Genomic DNA, 20,228 nt, shown 5'->3' with positions numbered 1-20,228 from the left:
ACAAACAAAAGCAAAAATAAACCCCCAAACCCCAAGTGATACACAAGAAAAATGGGAGCGCACGTTAAAACAAAGGAAAAGGATGATCACCTGACAGTGGAGGAGGCAGTGAGTAAATGACCTGGAAACCAGAAGAATAAAACAAAGGATTTGTTCAGGGTAAATGTTCATGGCATTTTAGGAAACTAGATAGGCATTGACCATGTTAAGTGTTGGAAAGAGGAACTGGAACTCTCATATACTTCTGGTGGGAATGCAAATAGTAGAATACTTTGGAGTATGGTTGGGTAGTTTCCTAAAATACTTATCATATACCTTTTCTGTGATCCAGCCATTCCACTGCAACATGTTAATCCAAGAGAAAGGAAAGCCGGACAGAAAAGAAGCCATGCATGCTGTGTGATTCAATTTGTAGAAAAGTTAGAAATGTGGTTATCTGTAGTGATGCAAAGACCATTGGTTGCCTGGAGCTGAGGCAAGCAGGCGCGGTAAGGTAGGAATTAAAAGGGGCATGAGGAAACTTTTGGGGCTGATGGATATATTCACAATTTTAAGTGTGGTGTTGGTTTTCACAAGTTTATTATATGTCAAAACTTATCAAATTGTACACTTAAATATTTACAGTTCATTTTAATCCAAATATACTTATTTAAAGCTGTTTAAAAAAGAAAACAAAATGAAAATTTTAGTGTTTATAAGAATCATGGAGAAAGTTTTTCCAAAAGATTCTTTATCTAAGTCTTGGGTGAACCCCAAGGTCTTCATTTAAAAATAAACCCTCCTGGTTGATGCTGATCCAGAATGTCAGAGCCCTAACCTTGAGAAATAATGCTTTCTGTAGATTCCTGCTAAGACCACAATCCTCAATTCCATGAACCCAAACCAAAAGTTATATGCCACTTACACAGAGAAAAAGAGCTAAAATCAGATACAAAGACTCAGCACAATTGCAACAAATTTGTTTGCTATGCCCAAGTTTGTACTTGTTAAGTAATGGCATTTAGCAAGTTGATCAATGGTGTGATTTAAGTGTACAAGGCAAAGGAAGAAAGAAAATTTATGTAAACTTTTTGAGCCTCTCTTTTTTTATGCAAAGTCTCTTCATAATTTTTAAAGGATTAATATGTGTAAAAGTACATACAACGATGCCCCTTCAACTTTTAGGAAGTGAGTAGGATTGATATTTATTTTTAAAAGTCCTGATTTAAAGGTTTTAAATTGTTTTTCTTTTCTTTTATTTTTAATTTTGCCTTTTTATTTTTATTATTGCTAAATTTATTTCTATTTTGTTAGTAGTTCCTCTTTAAATTTTGTGAGCACATTTACATGTGTCGTCACTTGAAAGACTGTCTTTTACCAGAAAGAGAGGCTAGATTTACATATGTGTTTAAGCCAGTGTTGATTTGTTTTTTTCCTCTGTGGTCACAGAGAAGGGCCTTTAAGTCAGCAGGTTTTTTTTTTTTTTTTTTTTTTCAGCTCATTATGGGGATACAAAAGTTCAGGTTATATATATTGCCCATGCCTCCCCATCCTCCCCCCCAGTCTGAGCTTCAAGTCAGCAGTCTTTAAAAAGACCTCAACACCAATCTACTGTCCCAGATTACCATGTTCAAAGTCCAACTTTGGAACATCTGCCTCATTATCAAATGAAAATCCTGAAGGGGTCTAAATGAATGAACCCATCTATTGTTCTTTCTATGCAATTAACTGGTAATCTCCTAGGGCATCCTGAACAACAGGCTACCTGTTTGAAATAGCCAACTATGGTGATGATATTTTAGTCTGTTCTACCAGTGCCACCATACCTAACCACTTCTTCTTTTTTTGTTATTTTAGAATATTAAGGGAGTACAAATGTTTTTGTTACATGAATCGCTTTTGTAATGCTTGAGTCATGGCTATAAGTGTGCCTTTCAGCCATAACCACCTCTTCTGAATCATTTTGGGAGGATCACAACCACACCCTTTCCAGCTGAGATTCTCTACATGGGTACCAAGTTGGTAGGATATTTTCTTTTCTGGCAGGGACCCTAACTGGTTGAAATAAATCTCACCACTCTCTGAGACTAGAAAGCATTCTGGAAAACCAAAGCTATAGAGCACATCAGTAAATGATACTCAGAATTTTATATCTCACTTCCTCACCCTAATTGTTCCTCAAACAAAGAATCTTTCAGCTACCCAAGAAGATTTATAGGTTCTTTAGTGCTGAGCCCAATTTTCTCTGCTCCAAGCTGGACATCTATGGACATCTGGATATCCTGGTGCCTTCAGGGTGGCTTTCCTCAGTTGTACAGTCTCCCAATGACTGCCCTCCAATCCATGGTATAATGTTGTTGCCACTCAGTATGGATTCCATTTCCTAAATGCTCTCATTTCAACCAGTCTAAGCTAAGGATAACAGTTATTGAGATCTGTATAGATCAAATCAAAATCTTTGTCATTCTCAGCAAGCAAGTATTTTCCTCCTTTCCTTTGCCATGCAATGGGCTCTGTTGCTTCATCTTAGCTGAGGGCATCTCTGTGGCTCCCCCATTGCCTAGCCCAGGAATAATAAACTGATGCATTCATGCTTGAGGAGTGCTGTTTATTCTTTGATTATAGCTTATGGTGTATTATGGATAACTGGTTTTCTCTTTAGCTTTTGAGGACTATAACTGTGTCTGATTCATCTCTTGAATCTTCACAACTCAGCATAGTCTTGGGGTTAAATTAGGTGTTTATTTGATATTTTATAATTGCTTCATTATCTAATGATTCTTTACGTAACATAACAGTTAGAAAAATTCAAGAAACACTGATTTCATTCAATTTCCTTTAATGAGTAATTGTTACAATAAGAGGTATAAAGTCCTGTTCCCAAGTCCAAACCACTTTTTAACTTAAATCTTGAGTTTTCTGAATTACTCACCATGAAGTAATTCTCTTTATACCTGAAAAATGGTTTTATTGAAATGTTTGAGATTAAAAAAAAATGTATTGCAAGACGCATATGACAAACATTTCAAGAGTACAAAATTAGTTGTAAAAGTAACATAATTTACCAGTAAACCCACATTGTCTAGAAATGTGCAAAGCCTTTTGATGTAAAAGGTTTTGTTTGTTTGTTTTATACTGAGCACCCATTTTTATTATAACTTAGCTTCCAGGGGAGAGGTAACTGCTTACATGCATTTTATTTATCCATTACATACATTCAAGGCTCAATCCTTTCAATGAGATAACAGTTCACCACTCTTAGATTTGTATCGTAATAAATCTGGTGACAAGGATTTTTTTTTGAAGGAGTCCAAAGTTAGCCAGAACTTTTAATATCAAGATGAAAAAGCCTACAAGGTGATATGATTCCGTCAGTTCCTATCCCACAGGAGGCTAGCCCCACAATTTTCCTCATGTCTCTCATTCAGAAAAAAAAATATTAAATTCGTGTTCAGAATTGTTCGATGATTTCTTTCTTGTGCTGATGTTTCACCAGTTCCTGATGTCTACGTGGCTCTCATAATTTTCTTTTAGGTCAGGTTATTGACTTCGGGTTGTTTAAACTTTGCAGTCTGGTTTTTGGATTTTCACTGAGAACGACTGTCCCTTGCTCGTCTTCTAGATCCTAATTGGGAAGAAAGAAGAAAGTATAGATTGTGAATGTAATGAAACTTTAGAGTTTAAAAATATGATATTCTGTGTATACCTATCAAAGGCTATAATTTCTTATTGTAATAAACTTTAGGTAATGTTTTCTTAATAATATCCTTAGTTTATCTCAATGAAACCAAGATTATTTTTTGATCAAAGGTATACGAAAACAAAAATTTGAAATTTGATGATTTTAATTTTTTAGAAAATTTGGATGGATTTCAATGTTTACAAGAAATCCTTGATAAGTCCTTCAGTTAAAAAATATTTGCATAATTGATCCTTTACTTTCAAAGATCTATACATTGAATTGGCTTAAAATTAGATAGGCTTATAGTACATTGACAAGCCTTACAACTTCTTTTGACTGTTAGTATTTAATTATCTCAGAAATCCAAATTTGTAATTCCAAGCTTGTAATTCACTCTAGCTTCCATGAGGGAAGTCTTTGCACTTTCAATGTATCAGAATGTAAGATAACTAAATGGAGGAATTAGAAAGTGCACATAGTGTAGTTATGAAGAAAATTGTAGTTCATATGTAATATATAATACATGTAATCTACACACTTATATAAGAATTTATGAATAGTTATACAGTTTTCTGTATGTGTACAATTCTTATTTACTTACCTCTCAAACTGTAGCCTCATCTCACATAATAACGTTTTTAAGGTTTTAGGTCTGCCTACAACCTGTATTTGTTTGGCTCTGGTATTCAAACATTTCTTTTTGACTTAACTCTTATAGACACAAAATAGTTTATGTACACTTAACTTGTATACACTCAATTTTGATATAAATGTATGGACTACACACTTGAGTCTACCTCAATGGTTCAATATGCCTTGCAGTTTACATGAATTTCCTTGCATTTCCTTTAATATTTGTTATTCTTAAATTCTGTTAATAGTGCAGAACATGAGCAATTTATTTTCTGATTCTTATCATCTATATCCTCTGTATCAAAACTGTCTAACTTTTCTTTCTGACAGACAACAAAATTCAAAGTAAAATGTATGAAAGTACTTTCCTCTTCTTTGATTTCTCTTAACATAACAAAATGTGCCATATACACACATTTCTATTGTCAATACACTTACCTTGAACTCTTTTGTTGGTTTGTATCTTCCTCACAGGTGTGTCTAAAATTAAATTGTTGTAGTTAGAAATACTTTTCAATTATGGCTAAAATCAGACAGGAGACACAGGTAAGGAGAAAAGTGTAGAGTTTTAAATAGGTGTCACTTAAACATGTAGTTTTTTTTTTTTTTGAATAGTAAATTTTATGATCCTTAGAGTTTCGTATTGACAACAGACAAACAATTAGACATTTGTTTTCCATACATCATAATGAATGTTTCCTAATTGCAAAACACATTATTTCATTATGGCTTTTGGACGCCCACATAATGTGCCATTTTTGCACAGAGCAAATGACTTATATAACTTTTTTCACCTTTTTGTGAAAAGCATTACTTTATGATGATAGGGATATTTAACATTATAGAGTTTAAGACAAGTGCCTTCCCAGAGATAGCAACCCATCTTCGCAGACATCCCTATTTGTAATGTATGCCTCTGCAAAATTTTCACTATAGATCAATTTGTGATGGCTTCATTGTAAATGAGGTCAACAAAATAGCATTGACCTGATGACTCTAGAAATATAATTATAAGCAATTCAGGAAAAGTCCAGTTCAGTGTCAATCCTATAAGACCCTTTAAAAATTAACTAGTTAAAAATAATAAAAGCTTTCACATTTAAGGACAGCAAGGGTTTCATAACTATGTAGTTTTGTGTTGTTATAGTTGTAACATTTTCTCAATTCCCTTCTTTTTCTTTTAACTCACTGACAAGATTACCTGGTAGGCCTAAATTCACATTTTCACTCAGTTTTGGAGCATTTAAGATCAAAGAGTAAATGTTATCCTACAACAGCTTCATTTTTCTACTTAACCTTTTTAAGCTTTATTCCCCAAATTTTCACTGCTTGTTTTTTTATATATCATCTACACTCAGCAATGAAGTCAAAAATTTTCTATTATATGCAATATTTTCAATTCTCTGAAATCCCATAAAAAGTAAGCAATGAAACTATCATCATGAATAGTTTTGGCTATTTGAAACCAAATAATTTTTTAAAAAGAAATAACATTTAAAAATTTTATAAATTCCATTTCTGCCTACTTAGCACATTATCAACATGTCTTTTTCTCCCCAGAATATAAGGTATATAACCATTTATCACATATTGTTAATACTACAGTAAAATGTAGCACTACAGAAAATCTTACTAGATTGCATAATGGGGGGAAGTCTGTGTAAGAGCAAAGTCTGACTTCTGACATATTCTCAAATAGATATATTTTTCTTAACTTCAGGTTTATGTGGTAACAAAATATTGGCTTATAAAAGATTGCCAAGAGAAGATGGAGCTAACCTTTAATTAGTAAGTAAGAGCATTGTTTATAATAGATCTCTTACATTTCAAATAGTAAATTATTGTACAGTTTGAAAGTGGACTGAGGCAAGGTTTATTTGTTTGCTCAAGCCTGTAATCCCAGCACTCTGGGAGGCCAAGGCAGGAGGATCGCTTGAGGTCAGGAGTTCAAGACCAGCCTGAGCAAGAGTGAGACCCTGTCCTTACTTAATATAGAAAAATTAGCCAGGCATCTTAGTGGGCTCCTGTTGTCTCAGCTGCTCAGGAGGCTGAGGCAGGAGAATTGCTAGAGCCCAGGAGTTTGAGGTTGCTGTGAGCTATGATGACACCACTGCACTGTAGCCAGGGTGACAGAGGGAGACTCTGTCTCAAAAAAATAAAATTGAACAAATAAATAAGGATCATAGAACTATTTGCAAAATTACCTTTTAAAACAAGCAAGTGTACTCAAATTTCCTTTCATAAATTTATTAGCATCCACTTAATGAGGTTTTGCTAATTTATTACTGTTTTGCTATGATAATATTCCAGAATAAAAAACGTTCATTTTGGCAAACAAATATTTTAAAAGAAAAGCTTAATTAAAGTGCAGAAATCAGGTGTGCTCCCAGCAGCTCTCTGCTATCTCAAAATGAAAGAGAGTTGTATTCATGGTTAGAACAGCAAAATGTGGGAAGATAAACCTGAATAATTTGGCACAAATGTCCCCTCTCTGCCTAAATAAAGTACGCAAAGTGCTTCAGCTCAATTATTTGGAAGTTTCGTTTGTTTGGCTGTTTTTTTTTTTTTTTTTTTTTTTGCATTTTTACATGGCTATGACTTTAGAAATTTAAAGTGGGGGGTATTATATTACTTTGTTGACCATGTTAATATTAATTGATAACAATAGTGATAGTAACATTCACTGACAGCTTACTATGTGTTGACCATCGTTCCAAGAGCTTTTCAGATGTTCACTTATTTAGATGTAGGTAACATTACTATCTGCATTTTTCAGATGAAGGAAATAAGGCAGAAAAGAGTCAACTAACTTAGATTTAAGTCAGAGCTCAGCCTGGAGGTGGACCTACAACCTGATCCACTATTCTTTACATAGGCTGTAAATTTTAACATATTATATTGGCAGATCTGCAAAACCTTCCAAAATGGCTTTTTTTTTTTTTTGTTCTTTCTTTCTCCATAGCCTGTTATTCTCCTTTATTTGTTTGGGTAGCTTCAGAATACAGATTTCTACATAAAGTAAGCATGAAAAATTCTATGAATTTTGTGAGAACATTTTTCAGTTAAGGGCTTGTAAGTATTTCAGTGACAAATCACAATACCAGTACTGAAAAGTCCACTTAGTCATGTTAATAGTCAGGACTCAAGTGATTGGGAAATACACTCATATCATCAAAATGTACTACCTGCACCACAGTATTTACAATGTGAGCAGTTCAGATAGAAAACTCAGTTTCAGATAGAACTTATCAAAATGAAGACCATGGTTTAGGTATGTATTAATTAGCCAGACTCTGATAAAAACAAAAAAAGATCCTGCGTAATGTAATTTATACCACCTTCTTTGTAAATCAATGTCTCTTAGGATCTAGACAAAGGGATACTTGTGACTCAGTGATGACCTGTGGTTTTAAATGGGTAAAAAAGAAAATTAGCATTTTCTTTCCAATGAATGCTGATACTAGTAACTCTACGGTGTATACTGTCTTTCCTATGTAAAGCAAAACCTTGGAAATGTTTCAAGAAAGACTTATGATGTGGCATTGTAAAAACTGATGCCTTATAGATATGTAGAGAGATCTACACTGGGCACAAAGGAATCAACCTGAGATGAACAGAAATAAGGGTTAATAAAGGAGTCCATTAACTAAAAACTGAATATCATATTCTAACTTGTAGCAATCATATCTTTTCTTGGCTGAAGCAATTCTTTAATACTTAGCTGCATTGTTTACAATAACTCACTAAAAGGGGCTTATTAAAATGGAAAAAAACATACTTACCTGAAGTTTGAACCTAAATGAATTAAAGCAATATAAACAAGTGCAACTACTAATTTATTCATTCTCTAAAAAGCACTGCCATTCTACAAAGCTGCTTACTATGGCAAAGACTTCAAAAAAAGAATTCAATTTAATCTTCATAGTGTGTTTGTCTTTTCCCTCAGATCCTTAGATGTTTTCCTAGCAGATAGTTAAACATTTGGGGGGGAGGGTAGATATTGAATGAATTCTGGATTAGATCTTACATGAATCTGTGGTTACATTATGCCTTGGGCATGCCATGTATTCTTTGTGTTCTGAAAGGAAATCTTGTATTTTTAGACATATTTTTTTCTAGTGAGGGAAAATTCAATCATTGTTTAAATAAAAAATATATTTTTAATATCACTGACAGGTCTCCAAATACTATGTAAGAGATTTTATGTATATTAAAATACAGAATATAGAAACAATAGTTGCCAAAAATACACAGGTCTCAAGAAAATTTACATTTTCTCAGACACAGCAATGCAATTTTCAAAATTATAAGTAGAAAAGCCACCTGGACTGTATTTTGGATAAATACCACACTTCCATTGTGTTTCTGAATTCATAGTATATTTCAAAGAGCATATTTGAGTTTTCTAAATAATTTAAATACTTGTTTCTCTAAGATATTTTTTCAGCTTAATACTTTCATTGTTAACAAAATCAACTAGAAATCCATTTATTCAAATGCCAATGATCCAAATTATATTTTATCAACATTTAGTATTTCTTTGAATAATTACCATTTAGAGTTTGTGTAAGATTTTGAATTCTTTTTTTCTTTGCTTTTGAAAGTAAGTCTATTTAATGCCATAGACAGAGAACATTCCATAAAAGATTAAGATTAATTTTATATGCAAAACAATTTACATCTCCAGGTATAGATTATCACTCAAACTGTTAGAAGAAACAAATACTCATTCCCAAGAATGTAGTTTTGGAAAAGAAAGTTACTAAATGCACTGTTTTTGGGGATATCTGTGCACTTCCAGAATCCAAAAACATGCCTTTATTGTTGTTATGGGGGCAGTGAATACATTTTTTAAAAATATAAAATGTATGTCAAATTTAGGCTTGTTTAACAACTAGAAATTTAAACATTATTCCCCTGTCACATACTTAAAATAGCTTTACAATTATCTGAATCAAAGCAAAAAAAGTATTCATTGCTCCCCAAGCTTTATACCATAGAACTTTTTAAAGACTGTTTAAACTAGTAATCATTTCTCCATAACTGTTACTTAAACTACCATTGAACCAATCCATCTGTTAAGACAACAGCTGATGTTGTCCTTTTTTAATCTGATTAAAAGAAAAATCTGCTTGCTTAGTCTTTAAAAAGTTGAAGAACTATCACCAGAACCTGTTAAGGGGGTTAGTTGTCATCCTTTTACTAACCTCCCTGAAGCAGTCTTTTAATATCTTCATCTTCAAATAAATGACCATCACCACCTTCAATGAATTTGGTGACCTTGGTGACCTCTGAGAGGATACATGTTTATAGCAGAAATTGGTTTATATAACAAAAAAAGACAGCAGATTTGACGTGACAAATAATGGCATCTGCCCAATAATGAATTCCAGACCAACATTTAGTTCTTTCAGTTTTTAGTGTTGTTTTTTGATAGACTAATTTTCTTATAAAGCTGTTGAACATTATACTGTATAACAAAACAAATATGACTGCCCTTTATATTTCATTCCATATTTTCATGGTTTTTTAATGTTGGTATGGAACTTGAACAATAGAATGAGATAGAGTAGAAACATGTACAAGGCCTCAAAGATTATTTTAGGCTTGGATACAGAGAGCTTAGGTGAAGTTATATTCTAATTTTTCTAGACCAGCTCTCACCTTCTTGCAACAATTTCTTCAGAGTTTCGTCCGTTTCTCCACCTCCAGTAGAAATCCTAGTGTATTTTATTTCAGGACCTAAAAGAAAGACAATTTTAAAAAAGTCTAAAACAGGGGTGGGCAAACCTCTTCTGTACAGTGACAGAGAGTTAATATTTTACACTTTTGGGCCGTGTTGTCTGTGTTGCAACCGTTCAACTCTGTCACTGCGATATAAAAAGTGGCCATAGACATTATGCAAATGAATGAACATGACTGTGTTCCAATAAAACTTTATTTACATAAATAGGTTACACAGGCCATACTTGCTGACTACTTGTTTAAACAAATACTTATAGAAATAGCTGAATTTAGAATCTGAGACTAATTTGTAGGTCACAGACTAATACAAAGGTTTATTAAAATTATCAATAAATTATTTTTTACAACGTTGAATATATTTTTGGACATAGATGTATGGACCTTAAGATTAATGAAAGCTCAAAGGAGGGAATGGGGTTTTTCTTTCAGGATTCAATAGCTCATTAATAAACAGTGAAGAGGCTATGTCATATAATATGAATACATACACATAATAAAAATACATGCTTATAGATTTGTCTACAAATTTCCAATTTAGAGTAAAACATAGATTACATATTTAGAATAGCATCATTTCTGCCAGAAAAGAAATGAAGTACCTTCAGTAACCATCATGCAAATGAGTTAGTCAGGTTCGTCAATGTTTCTTATAAAGATAATTTAAGATTAACTATTTTTTGACAATCTGAGTATATATCCATGTATGGAATTAAAGACTACCTTTAATGATTCGTTCTTCCCGTGTCTCTTTTTCTGTTATTTCCACAGGTACTCCATCAATGATTTTGGTGTACTTTTTAATAATTGGCTCTGAAAGTAGGGGACAAAAATGTATTTGATTTATCCTCATACAGTGTCTATGATGGCTGCCCATAAAGTACCTAGCCATGTAACCATTCTCATTATATTAACAGTGGCTGGATATTTTCTGGACAACCCTTGTATACTTGTATCAGCTAGACATTTTAATGATCGATTATATTTCTCAAAATATTACCATTTAGGAGTAAATCATAATAATTTTTAGAACATATCTCAAATAAATTCAGATCAATAGAGGTCTATAAGATAATAGTTATGTCCTGAATCTTGGGTGAGGGGAGGGGCCAGCTGTCAAGATAACTCTTTATGTCACCCTTGTTTCCTGCCTGCAGAATGCTTATTCAGTGAGAATCCAGGGAGCTGTACATCACTGGAATAGGAATCCTGTAATAAATCTTAGTAGTGGCTTATTAGTCAGAGTCTTCTGCCATGGTTATTTTTCTTCTATGTGTGAGCCCAACATGTCCTCCGGTCTTGTCATTAGCGCTATCATTATAATCTATAATTGTCATATGCATATGCAGAAATAATGACAGTTTTTTTGGACCTAGTGACTTAATGTTTAAATTAATTCCACCTAGATCCATTAAAGGCAAACTATATTTTATTTCTGACTGGCTAATAAGGACCCATAGCTGAGAAAATTGTTTCCACAATTTACATAAAACAAAAACCAGGAGAAAATGTCAGACGTTCAATATTTCTAAGCGAATAGTATTTCAAAATAACCATAGCAATGCCAAGTAGGCACCAGGAAATACACATAACGCACCTCCATGGATCACTTCAGTTACGGTTTCACCTTCTGTAATCAGTCTGAGTTCAGGTTCACCTTCAATTTTGACCTTTGTTATTGTGGGTCCTGAGACATTATTTTAGGAGACAAATTATCATGTTAAATCAGCCCTTTAAATTTACCAGAATAGGAAATTTATTCCAACATTTGGTGTGACTCAAATGTCAAGCTAGTTTCAGGCTCTATGTATGAAATCAGTTTTAAGCATTTCCCATTGTCTTCAAATTAGACAATATTTATGAGAACAAATGACTGGGTCTATTGGTGTACTACTAAAATTACTATAACTTGCTTTAGCATTTAAACAGATGTATAAATCCATCCATTCACTGGTAGTTGTAAGGTATGATCACACAAAATATTATACGTGGCTACACTTTGTGAATCATATAGTATGTACAAATTTGAGTTGCTCTATTGATAACTGGTATAGATCTTACTTTAGCTTACTAATATTATCTATTACTCTTTCCTTATTAAAATTTTTCATTTAAGCTTTTAAAATCACTAAGTACCTTACATTTTTGATCCAGTGGGCACAGGACTGAACATAGGAAAATCCCAATTTTATACTTACCTGTAAGATGCTGAGTTTCAGGTTTTATGGGAAAATGGATTTGAGTACTTAACCTTCTATGTGAAAATGATAAGAAACTAACTAACGGTTAAACAGTCCTTCAAATGCAAAAGTTAAACAAGTGTTGCATTTGGCTTGCAAAATGATTTTGCTCCCAGAGAAAATCATTTTGAATGTTAGAAAGCTACTTACTACATTAGTTAATTTAGACTATTTTATACAGGAGTAAGAAAAATAAGATTCAGTACATTTAACTCATACTGTAATATCCTTCAATAGTCAAATGTAACTGTATTTTCTTATCTTTGAGAAAATTATTTCTCTCTCTAGAAATTGTCAATGTACATCATTACAAAAGTTAAATAGTCTTTAACAATCTAAAATGATGAAAATAAGAGCACAGTTCTTTCAAATCATAAAATATTTCATGCCATAATATTTGATCTATGAGGCCAAGAGATATTGAGTATAAAATATAAGGTCAGGTTTTTAAGGAGTAGAGAAAGTATACCTAAGGAGTTTAAGAACAAGAAATGAGCTAATAAAAATATCTAAATTGATATTTCTTTAGAATAGCCAAACTGAAATTTCAGAAACATCCTTTGTAGTTAAGCTCTATGAAGGTAGGGATTTTATAAGTTTATTTTCCCTACTTATTCCCAGCATCTAGGAGAGTACCCAGCACAATGGTTGCTTAATTATTTTTGGATTGAATTTCAGTTGATTTATTCTTAATTATGCAATTTGGTTAAGTACCTTTTATAAGGAACATCTTAAAATTGTCACTTGGAGCCTAATTTATTTAGTAAGAATTTGAAAGTCATCAATGAATGTGCAGATGTTCAAACAGTAAGAAGGGAATGCCAGTAACAATCTTAGAAGCTGGAGATAAATATTTGTTTCCTTCATAATGTGACACAGAAATAAAATTTCTGAATTTTTGAACTCAAAGGTTATTAATGAATAGGTGACATGGCCCCATTTTTCATCCACGTTCTCTTTACAGGAAGAAGACAGGTAGAATTGATATTCCACTATGCTCCTAACCAAAGAAAGTTTACTAGAATAGGATTCTCCTGACACAGATTGAGAAGATAAGTAAGTCGAATGAAGATTCTTGAAAGAAGAGAGAAGAATCTTTGAAAATAAGAACAATGGCACAAGTGAATGATTTAAGTTAAAGAAGCTGTATATAATTATAATACAAAAGTTCAGTAAATCTAATTTTTTAAAAAACATTAAAGTCAATTGTATTATCAAGGATCATTGTGTCATTTTTCATTAAAATGACACAGAAACATTTTTTCAACAAAAATTTCTGTGATTTAATTTCTTCTTAAAACACCAAATTCTCTTCATCACTGTATAAAATCAATCAAGTGACTATAAGTATACTATTTTTTAAAAGCACAGATATCAAAGAATAACTTAATTTTAGGTCTCAAGAATGAATAATAATATAGATAACTAATTAGCTAGGAAATCAACATTTACCTATGTGTCCTCAATGTGTAAATTTTAAGTCATGGCTCACTTTAAAAGGTAGACAAAAGTATTCAGGAAGTTGCCATCTCAATCCACCGAATGAGAAGAAATATCACAATCAAAGATAATCACAATAATAGTTTTCCTGAGATTTAATCAAAGATATAATCTGTTTCTTTTTTGGAAGACTGCTTCTGTCCTCCTTATGGAATAAAGAAGATAACAAGGTCTTTTCTCTTGTCAAGTCACTACATTAAGATGGTTAACCATGGAAATAAAAAATTCTTAAGGTCTGATTTCTGGAGATAATTAAAATACATGAAATGAGCGTAACGTTAAAGATGTTGAAGTTGGCAAACATAGTCAGTTGAGAGGAAAGTCACTACTTATTTAATGTTCTGGTCTGAAACATCAGAAGAGAAGTATATATGTAAAATATATAAAATACATATATATGTGCTATATCACATATCAGAATATGTTCAGGACTGGGATTAAGTAGTCTTAAGGTTGACTCACTGCACAAGCTGCTTATTTCCTCTTCTGTTTCTAATGTTTTGATTTTAAAATATATCATGTGGGGTTGTAAATTGCAAGCTTTCATCAATGTACAGCTTCTATGCTTTCTTAGGTTGCAGAATGAAAAATGCCCGCACTTTTTCAAAAGAGTTTTTTATCATAGTACAAAAGAGACAGAGATAGGAAACAAAGCAACAAAAAGAGTATTCTCTGAAGAGTCTAACTATAGCAAAAGAGTTCAGGATTTATTTGTTTGGTGGGTATCTGGGCACTAGTGCTAATGCAATGTCAATTAGATTCAAATTAAATCAAGTACAAGCAAATGTACTGAAAGTATTAGGAATGCACCATCTACTTTACTAAATAATTTGCATTCCGCATTCTGCAATTACATGAGCATGCCATCGGTATAGAAATATTTAGCATGTTAGTTTCAAAAAGAATGTAGATACATTCATAGAAATCAGTATTTTTATGGATTCTTTTCTCAATGAAAGGAACCATGTATAACGTTGATTTTTACCTTCAGTTTTGATAATAGGCTGAAGACTGCCTTCAATCACTTTAATTTTTGGTTCCACAAATTTGGTTATAATTTTAGTTGCTGAAAGTATAGAAAGTGGAACATGAATGATGTTTACATAAAAACAACCTGAACAAAATGTTCCTTTTTTTTTTTTCCTCTTTGCAGGGTGCTAAGTTATCAGATATGATAATATGTTCAGGCAGTCAGATACAGGAAATATTCATGGTACATAAAATAATATCTTCTCATGTCCAGATGTTGAACTCTGAAGTCCAGTGACTTGACTTTGTTCCAGCGGAATATATACTCACTAAGTGAGGAATTCTATCTAGAAATCTACAATTTTGAACTGTACCACTAAAGCTCTTTACCTTCTTTTGTACTTCTTGAAAATATTGGCTGCATAGCAACAGAAGACAAACATGATTAATGTCATGCAATTCATAATATCTTAAATTGCATTGTTGGATTCTTTGTCAATTAAAAGAAAAAATTGAAATATTTTTCATGCATTTGACAACAGTGAAATAGAAAGGAAAAAATGGAAAATAGTTCAGAATACTTAAAAGAAAGAATAAATTTCAGCCAGCCAGACATGAGCTCTATTCAACAAACATGATATGATCAGTATTTAAGTTAGTCTAAAATGTCTTTTAAGTTGGTTATCATCATCATTTTTTAAAAAAAAATCAAGGGTATATATTTTAAATGTATGTCATCTACCCAAGTAAGATAATAGTGTGTAAAGTTGATTTAAAATAGCAGTCAACTGTTTGGTTTACTTTGGTTATACAGATTAACTGGAAATGTGTGTCTGGAGCCATACAAGCAAGATTACTTACTGGCTTTTTGTCATTTCTACTTAGAGGCCTTAAAAGATGGCTCCATTAGATAATGGGCTGCACCAAAGCTACGCACACTGTGCACTTATAACACATTGCACTGACACACATAGAGGCGAGATGTCAGCATAGCCTGGGTTTCTGTCAGTTCTCACCTGATTGTAAGATTTCTAGCTGTGTCAACTTTTTGAATTAATGTGGATCTAGGCCTTAAAAGAGACTATGTTTCCATCATATTAGATTTTGAGATCTCAAATTATGAAGCTCTAAAATGTATCAATCTGTGTGTTCAGTTACTGATTCCACAGGTGGTCTTGCCACAGAGGGACATTTCCATGAAGGTTGAATGCACAGAGGTCTCTGCTGCTGCTACCAAAGTGGGTTAATTACTTTTAGTTTAATTTTTTATGTTATTTTAAGGAACTTGAGGTTTAGGTTGTTTAGTTGGTTGGTAGTTCCATGTCAATCATGCTTTTCTGAGCACTTAAATAGTTTTGACAGATCATATCTGAAGATTAAATACTAATTTTATTCCTCTCCAGCTAAAGTGTTCTTTATTTGACAACTTATACTAAAGAGTATCCCTTCCCTCAACTATACAATTTAAAACATATGTTATTTTGGGGACAAGAATAATATGAAGCAAGAAAATTAAGGGAATTTCAGAGATAAATCAACAAAGTAACATAAAAATAGGAACTTTGGTTTAATTTTACCAAAGTTTTTACCAAAGAATTTTACCAAAGTTCTACCTTTATTTGAAAATGCTTCTTAATAACAGAATATCCATCTTGGGAGGAGTAAAAGAAGCATTGCACATTGGAATGTAAACATTAAAGCCGTTTCAAGGGCTCTGAGAAGGTAAGGAAGTCATTAGGCTTGTAGAATTTCAGAAAATGTAGTTTATACTCTGAGTGAGGATACAATTTAGTAAGGGGGAATAAAGGATTTATAATAATATTTTGGCTCAGTGTACACAAAATATTGCATTGACATATATAGAAAGTGGTGGTACTAACATGGATAAGGTTGGAAAGTTAAAGAAATGTACTGCAGATATACATATATATAATATATATTTTTGATGGAGAAAGATGACATAACACATTTGATGAATAGAGCCCATAAAGATTCTTTAATTTGTTACAAAATATATTTTAAACAAGATTATATACTTCCAGGCTGGAATTTATACCATGCTGAATCACAACTATTCCCATTAAATCTTTCAAATAGTGCTGAGCTGGCCTGATACTGAAATTGTAGATGTTGTTATATAATCGAAATCAACAAGAGCAGCAGACATTTTGTTTTGCTCCTTGCGTTGGCTTTACTCCTTTTCCATACCTACTGTACATTTTAAGGGAAATTTTCTAAATTAAATAACTTGATGCTCATGGTATAAAATAGAATAATTTTCTTGCCAGAATAAATGTGGAGATTGAAGAAATGTTTTAGCTACTGATATATTTTGAGTGTTTAAACTGCAGAGCCAAAACAAAATGAAAAGAATTTCTGCTTTGAAAGCTACAATGAAAGAAAGAAAGGAAGAAAGAAAAAAGATAAAGGAAGAAAAAGTCCCAATGAAAAAGATATGCTACGAGCTACAATTATGAGAATGAAATACTCCTTAGCATTGTTAAGTAGTAGAGGTTTAATTTTGATAATCTGGTAATGTCAGGGATAAAAGAACCTTGGAATCTCAAAACTACACATTTATCACCTGGCAGATGTTTTTGTTCCTTAGTCCAGTTTTGGATGGGGAGAATTTTTGCACCACTATCTCATAAACATTAGGATTCCTTGGCACATACTTCCCACCCTGCCCTTAAACAGCTCACGGCTTGAGGTGGAGTGAGCAAGAAGTCTTCGGCAATGTCATTTCTGTGTCCACTCATCTGAATTTTCAGGTACCCCTGGAGGGTCTTCTAGTGATCCTTCCCCTTTGTATGTCATTTTTCTTTCTGACTCTTTGCCATGGTATTATTACATTTTACTGTCTTTCTCATATTGTGTCACTCCTGTTTTTCCAATGAGTGGGGAAAGGGTTTATCAGAGTTAAATGGGATGGCCAAGCCCGAGAGGCCTCACCCAGACCTCAAGCCCTGTTTCCAGTAGAATGAGATTTGCCATCGTTTGGAATTCTAAATACCAGATTATCAATAATCTCTGTTTGTAAATACAAAGAAAATGATTGTTTTCTTTTTTCGCATCTTGCCACCTATGTGGCAAATATTCATTATGTACTTACTATAGACAGTCATGGGGATTTCTTTGAAGGTGCTACCACGAACAAACTGAAAATAAACATTTATATTTAGTAACACAGAATGTGGTAGTTGTGCTAACAAAAACTATAGCACCCCTTTAATTCTTACTAAAGTAAAAACAGTGATGTTATCATTACACTTAATAGAAATGAAGTCCTTGTATAAATCATCTTCCAATTTCTTGCTTTCAGGACAGATAGTATAAAAATCATCGACTTTTTACCCAGAGTTTAAACAATTGTAGAATAGTCCAAAGTTTAATATATTTATTAAATACTATTTCATGGTTTTTGCTACTTTGACCGTACAATGACAGAGGAGGGAAATATTCCTTTGCCTTTAATCTGAGATTGGTGATAATTTTTTATAAGTGAATTCATCTTTCTTTATATTCAGCAGTGAAGGTATTTAATGATAGAAAGATATTAATTATTTATGTATGTATTATTTTCCCAACTAGACTGTAAAATATTTGAATAAAGACCATCTCTGATTCAACTTCATGTTTTCCATAATGCTTAATGCACTGTTTGGCCCCAAGTAGCTTTTAACAAATATTTGCTAAACAAAAACCATGAAGAAATGTTGCCATTTCTTTAAAGGTGGGCCAGTGGCACATAAGCAACAAAGAACAATCCAAGTCCAGTGTATGTTTACTTATGAATGCATACATTTCTAGTGTCCTATGTTAAACTGCAATATCTTTACAACATATTATAAATGAAACCAATAATGTTCTGTACCTTAATTTGGATGTATTTGATCAGTTTATTAAGTATTTCCAGCAGCTGATCATTTCCAACAGGTGTGTCTATGAAGAGGAATATGAAATGCACATTGGTAACAAAGGGTAAAATAAAAATCTAGGTTCACATTAAAAAATACTTAACCCATTATTGAGTTCAATAATTACCAACCTGCTGGATAGAGGAGTTTATCTACAACATGAATGACACCATTTGTTGTCATGATGTCAGATTCTTTTGATTTCAGTTCATTCACCAGAAGTGTATCATTTACCTATCAAAACAGGGGATAATGCCAATGAGAAATTTAATGAAGGACATTAAGATAATTTAATGGTGGGTGAACACTATCATAGATTTATTGTAGACAACTTACTCCTTTCAGATAGATTTTGCTTCCTTGTGTGGTCTTTAAAATGTTAGTAACACCTGGTTCAAATCCCTTTCCAATGAAAACTCCTGGTGTCAGATGATAAAGAATGATGTTTTGAAGAGCATTTTTGTCCCCTAAAAGGAAAGATATATATATTTATTTAAGAATATGACATTTTGATAGTACAAGGAGTAAAGAACAACACATTTCTTTGTCTTTTTTATTCCACACTGTATTTTCTCAAAATGTCCCTGTTCTCTCAAGTTCATATCAATGGTGTGTTAAAACATACAATCATTTCAGTCAGTTCAAACAAAATATCACCCAACTTACTGGGAGAAAACATCAAATTATTTTAAAAATTATGACTATTTTATTCTTTGTCACCTAATTATGTGGACTTTAATAGAAATAACAAAAGTGAACGTCTAGCTCAACAATGTCGCAGTAAGCAGTTTAAGAACATTACTGGGGGACTCTCCACACATCCCAAGTGGAATTAAAGGAAACCAAATCTAGCTGTGAATACAAAAGAAGGGCCTTTTATTTTTAAGGCTGACATCTGGACAGGAAACCTTGAGAAAGAAGGGAGATCCTGGAATCAAGGGGCAAATATCTAGTATTTATTTCTACTCACCAACCAGGATTTCCTTTTCTTCAGTAGTCATTCCCTTAAAGGCATCATTGGTTGGCACAAATAAGGTCCAATCTCCAGGCTGCGTCAGGAGCTCTTTCAAGTCTGCAGCTTCAAGGAGGCTGAGGAAGATGCTAAGCAGGAAGAATGTGTATTTATTTGGTTAGATTTAGGTTTAGGTATATCACTTAAAACATATATATAATGGAATAAAACCCATATATTTGTGGAAAGAATGAGAAAACTGCTCATACATTTTCATATGTTTCAAATGTAGTTTACCTAAGAAAGTTTTATGAGAAAATGATTGAAATACACAATATAATGTTTAAATTTCTTCATCTCTGTTTTAATATTATAAAACTTGGCCGGGCGCGGTGGCTCACGCCTGTAATCCTAGCACTCTGGGAGGCTGAGGTGGGCGGATCGTTTGAGCTCAGGAGTTCGAGACCAGCCTGAGCAAGAGCGAGACCCCATCTCTACTAAAAATAGAAAGAAATTATATGGACAGCTAAAAATATATAGAAAAAATTAGCCGGGCATGGTGGCTCATGCCTGTAGTCCCAGCTACTCGGGAGGCTGAGACAGGAGGATCGCTT

At 32.8% G+C, this 20,228-nt stretch overlaps 1 protein-coding gene across 11 annotated transcripts in view; it reads right to left on the bottom strand.

The window, feature by feature from the left end:
• Nucleotides 1-2,801: 2,801 nt before the first annotated feature.
• Nucleotides 2,802-20,228, bottom strand: part of POSTN (periostin) — a 34,968-nt gene continuing 17,541 nt past the window's right edge. For 2 of the 11 annotated variants that reach the window (XM_069467319.1, XM_069467324.1), the window contains 10 exons: nucleotides 19,633-19,763; nucleotides 18,999-19,129; nucleotides 18,794-18,896; nucleotides 18,620-18,687; nucleotides 17,858-17,903; nucleotides 11,634-11,723; nucleotides 10,760-10,849; nucleotides 9,959-10,036; nucleotides 4,733-4,774; nucleotides 2,802-3,604 (listed from right to left, as the gene is read on the bottom strand). In XM_069467319.1, the coding sequence (XP_069323420.1) occupies nucleotides 3,567-3,604; nucleotides 4,733-4,774; nucleotides 9,959-10,036; nucleotides 10,760-10,849; nucleotides 11,634-11,723; nucleotides 17,858-17,903; nucleotides 18,620-18,687; nucleotides 18,794-18,896; nucleotides 18,999-19,129; nucleotides 19,633-19,763 (817 nt within the window). In that variant the 3' untranslated portion in view covers nucleotides 2,802-3,566. Of the gene's footprint in view, nucleotides 3,605-4,732; nucleotides 4,775-9,501; nucleotides 9,586-9,958; nucleotides 10,037-10,759; nucleotides 10,850-11,633; nucleotides 11,724-14,761; nucleotides 14,843-17,857; nucleotides 17,904-18,619; nucleotides 18,688-18,793; nucleotides 18,897-18,998; nucleotides 19,130-19,632; nucleotides 19,764-20,228 lie in introns of all 11 variants that reach the window. The other 9 variants (XM_069467314.1, XM_069467317.1, XM_069467318.1 and 6 more) reach the window with 9 other exon arrangements.

This window comes from Eulemur rufifrons, chromosome 4 (genome assembly GCF_041146395.1).
Source record: "Eulemur rufifrons isolate Redbay chromosome 4, OSU_ERuf_1, whole genome shotgun sequence".
NCBI classification, from domain to species: domain Eukaryota; kingdom Metazoa; phylum Chordata; class Mammalia; order Primates; family Lemuridae; genus Eulemur; species Eulemur rufifrons.
The sequence above is the reverse complement of the archived record's forward strand: the minus strand, read 5'-3'. Positions and strand labels throughout refer to the sequence as shown.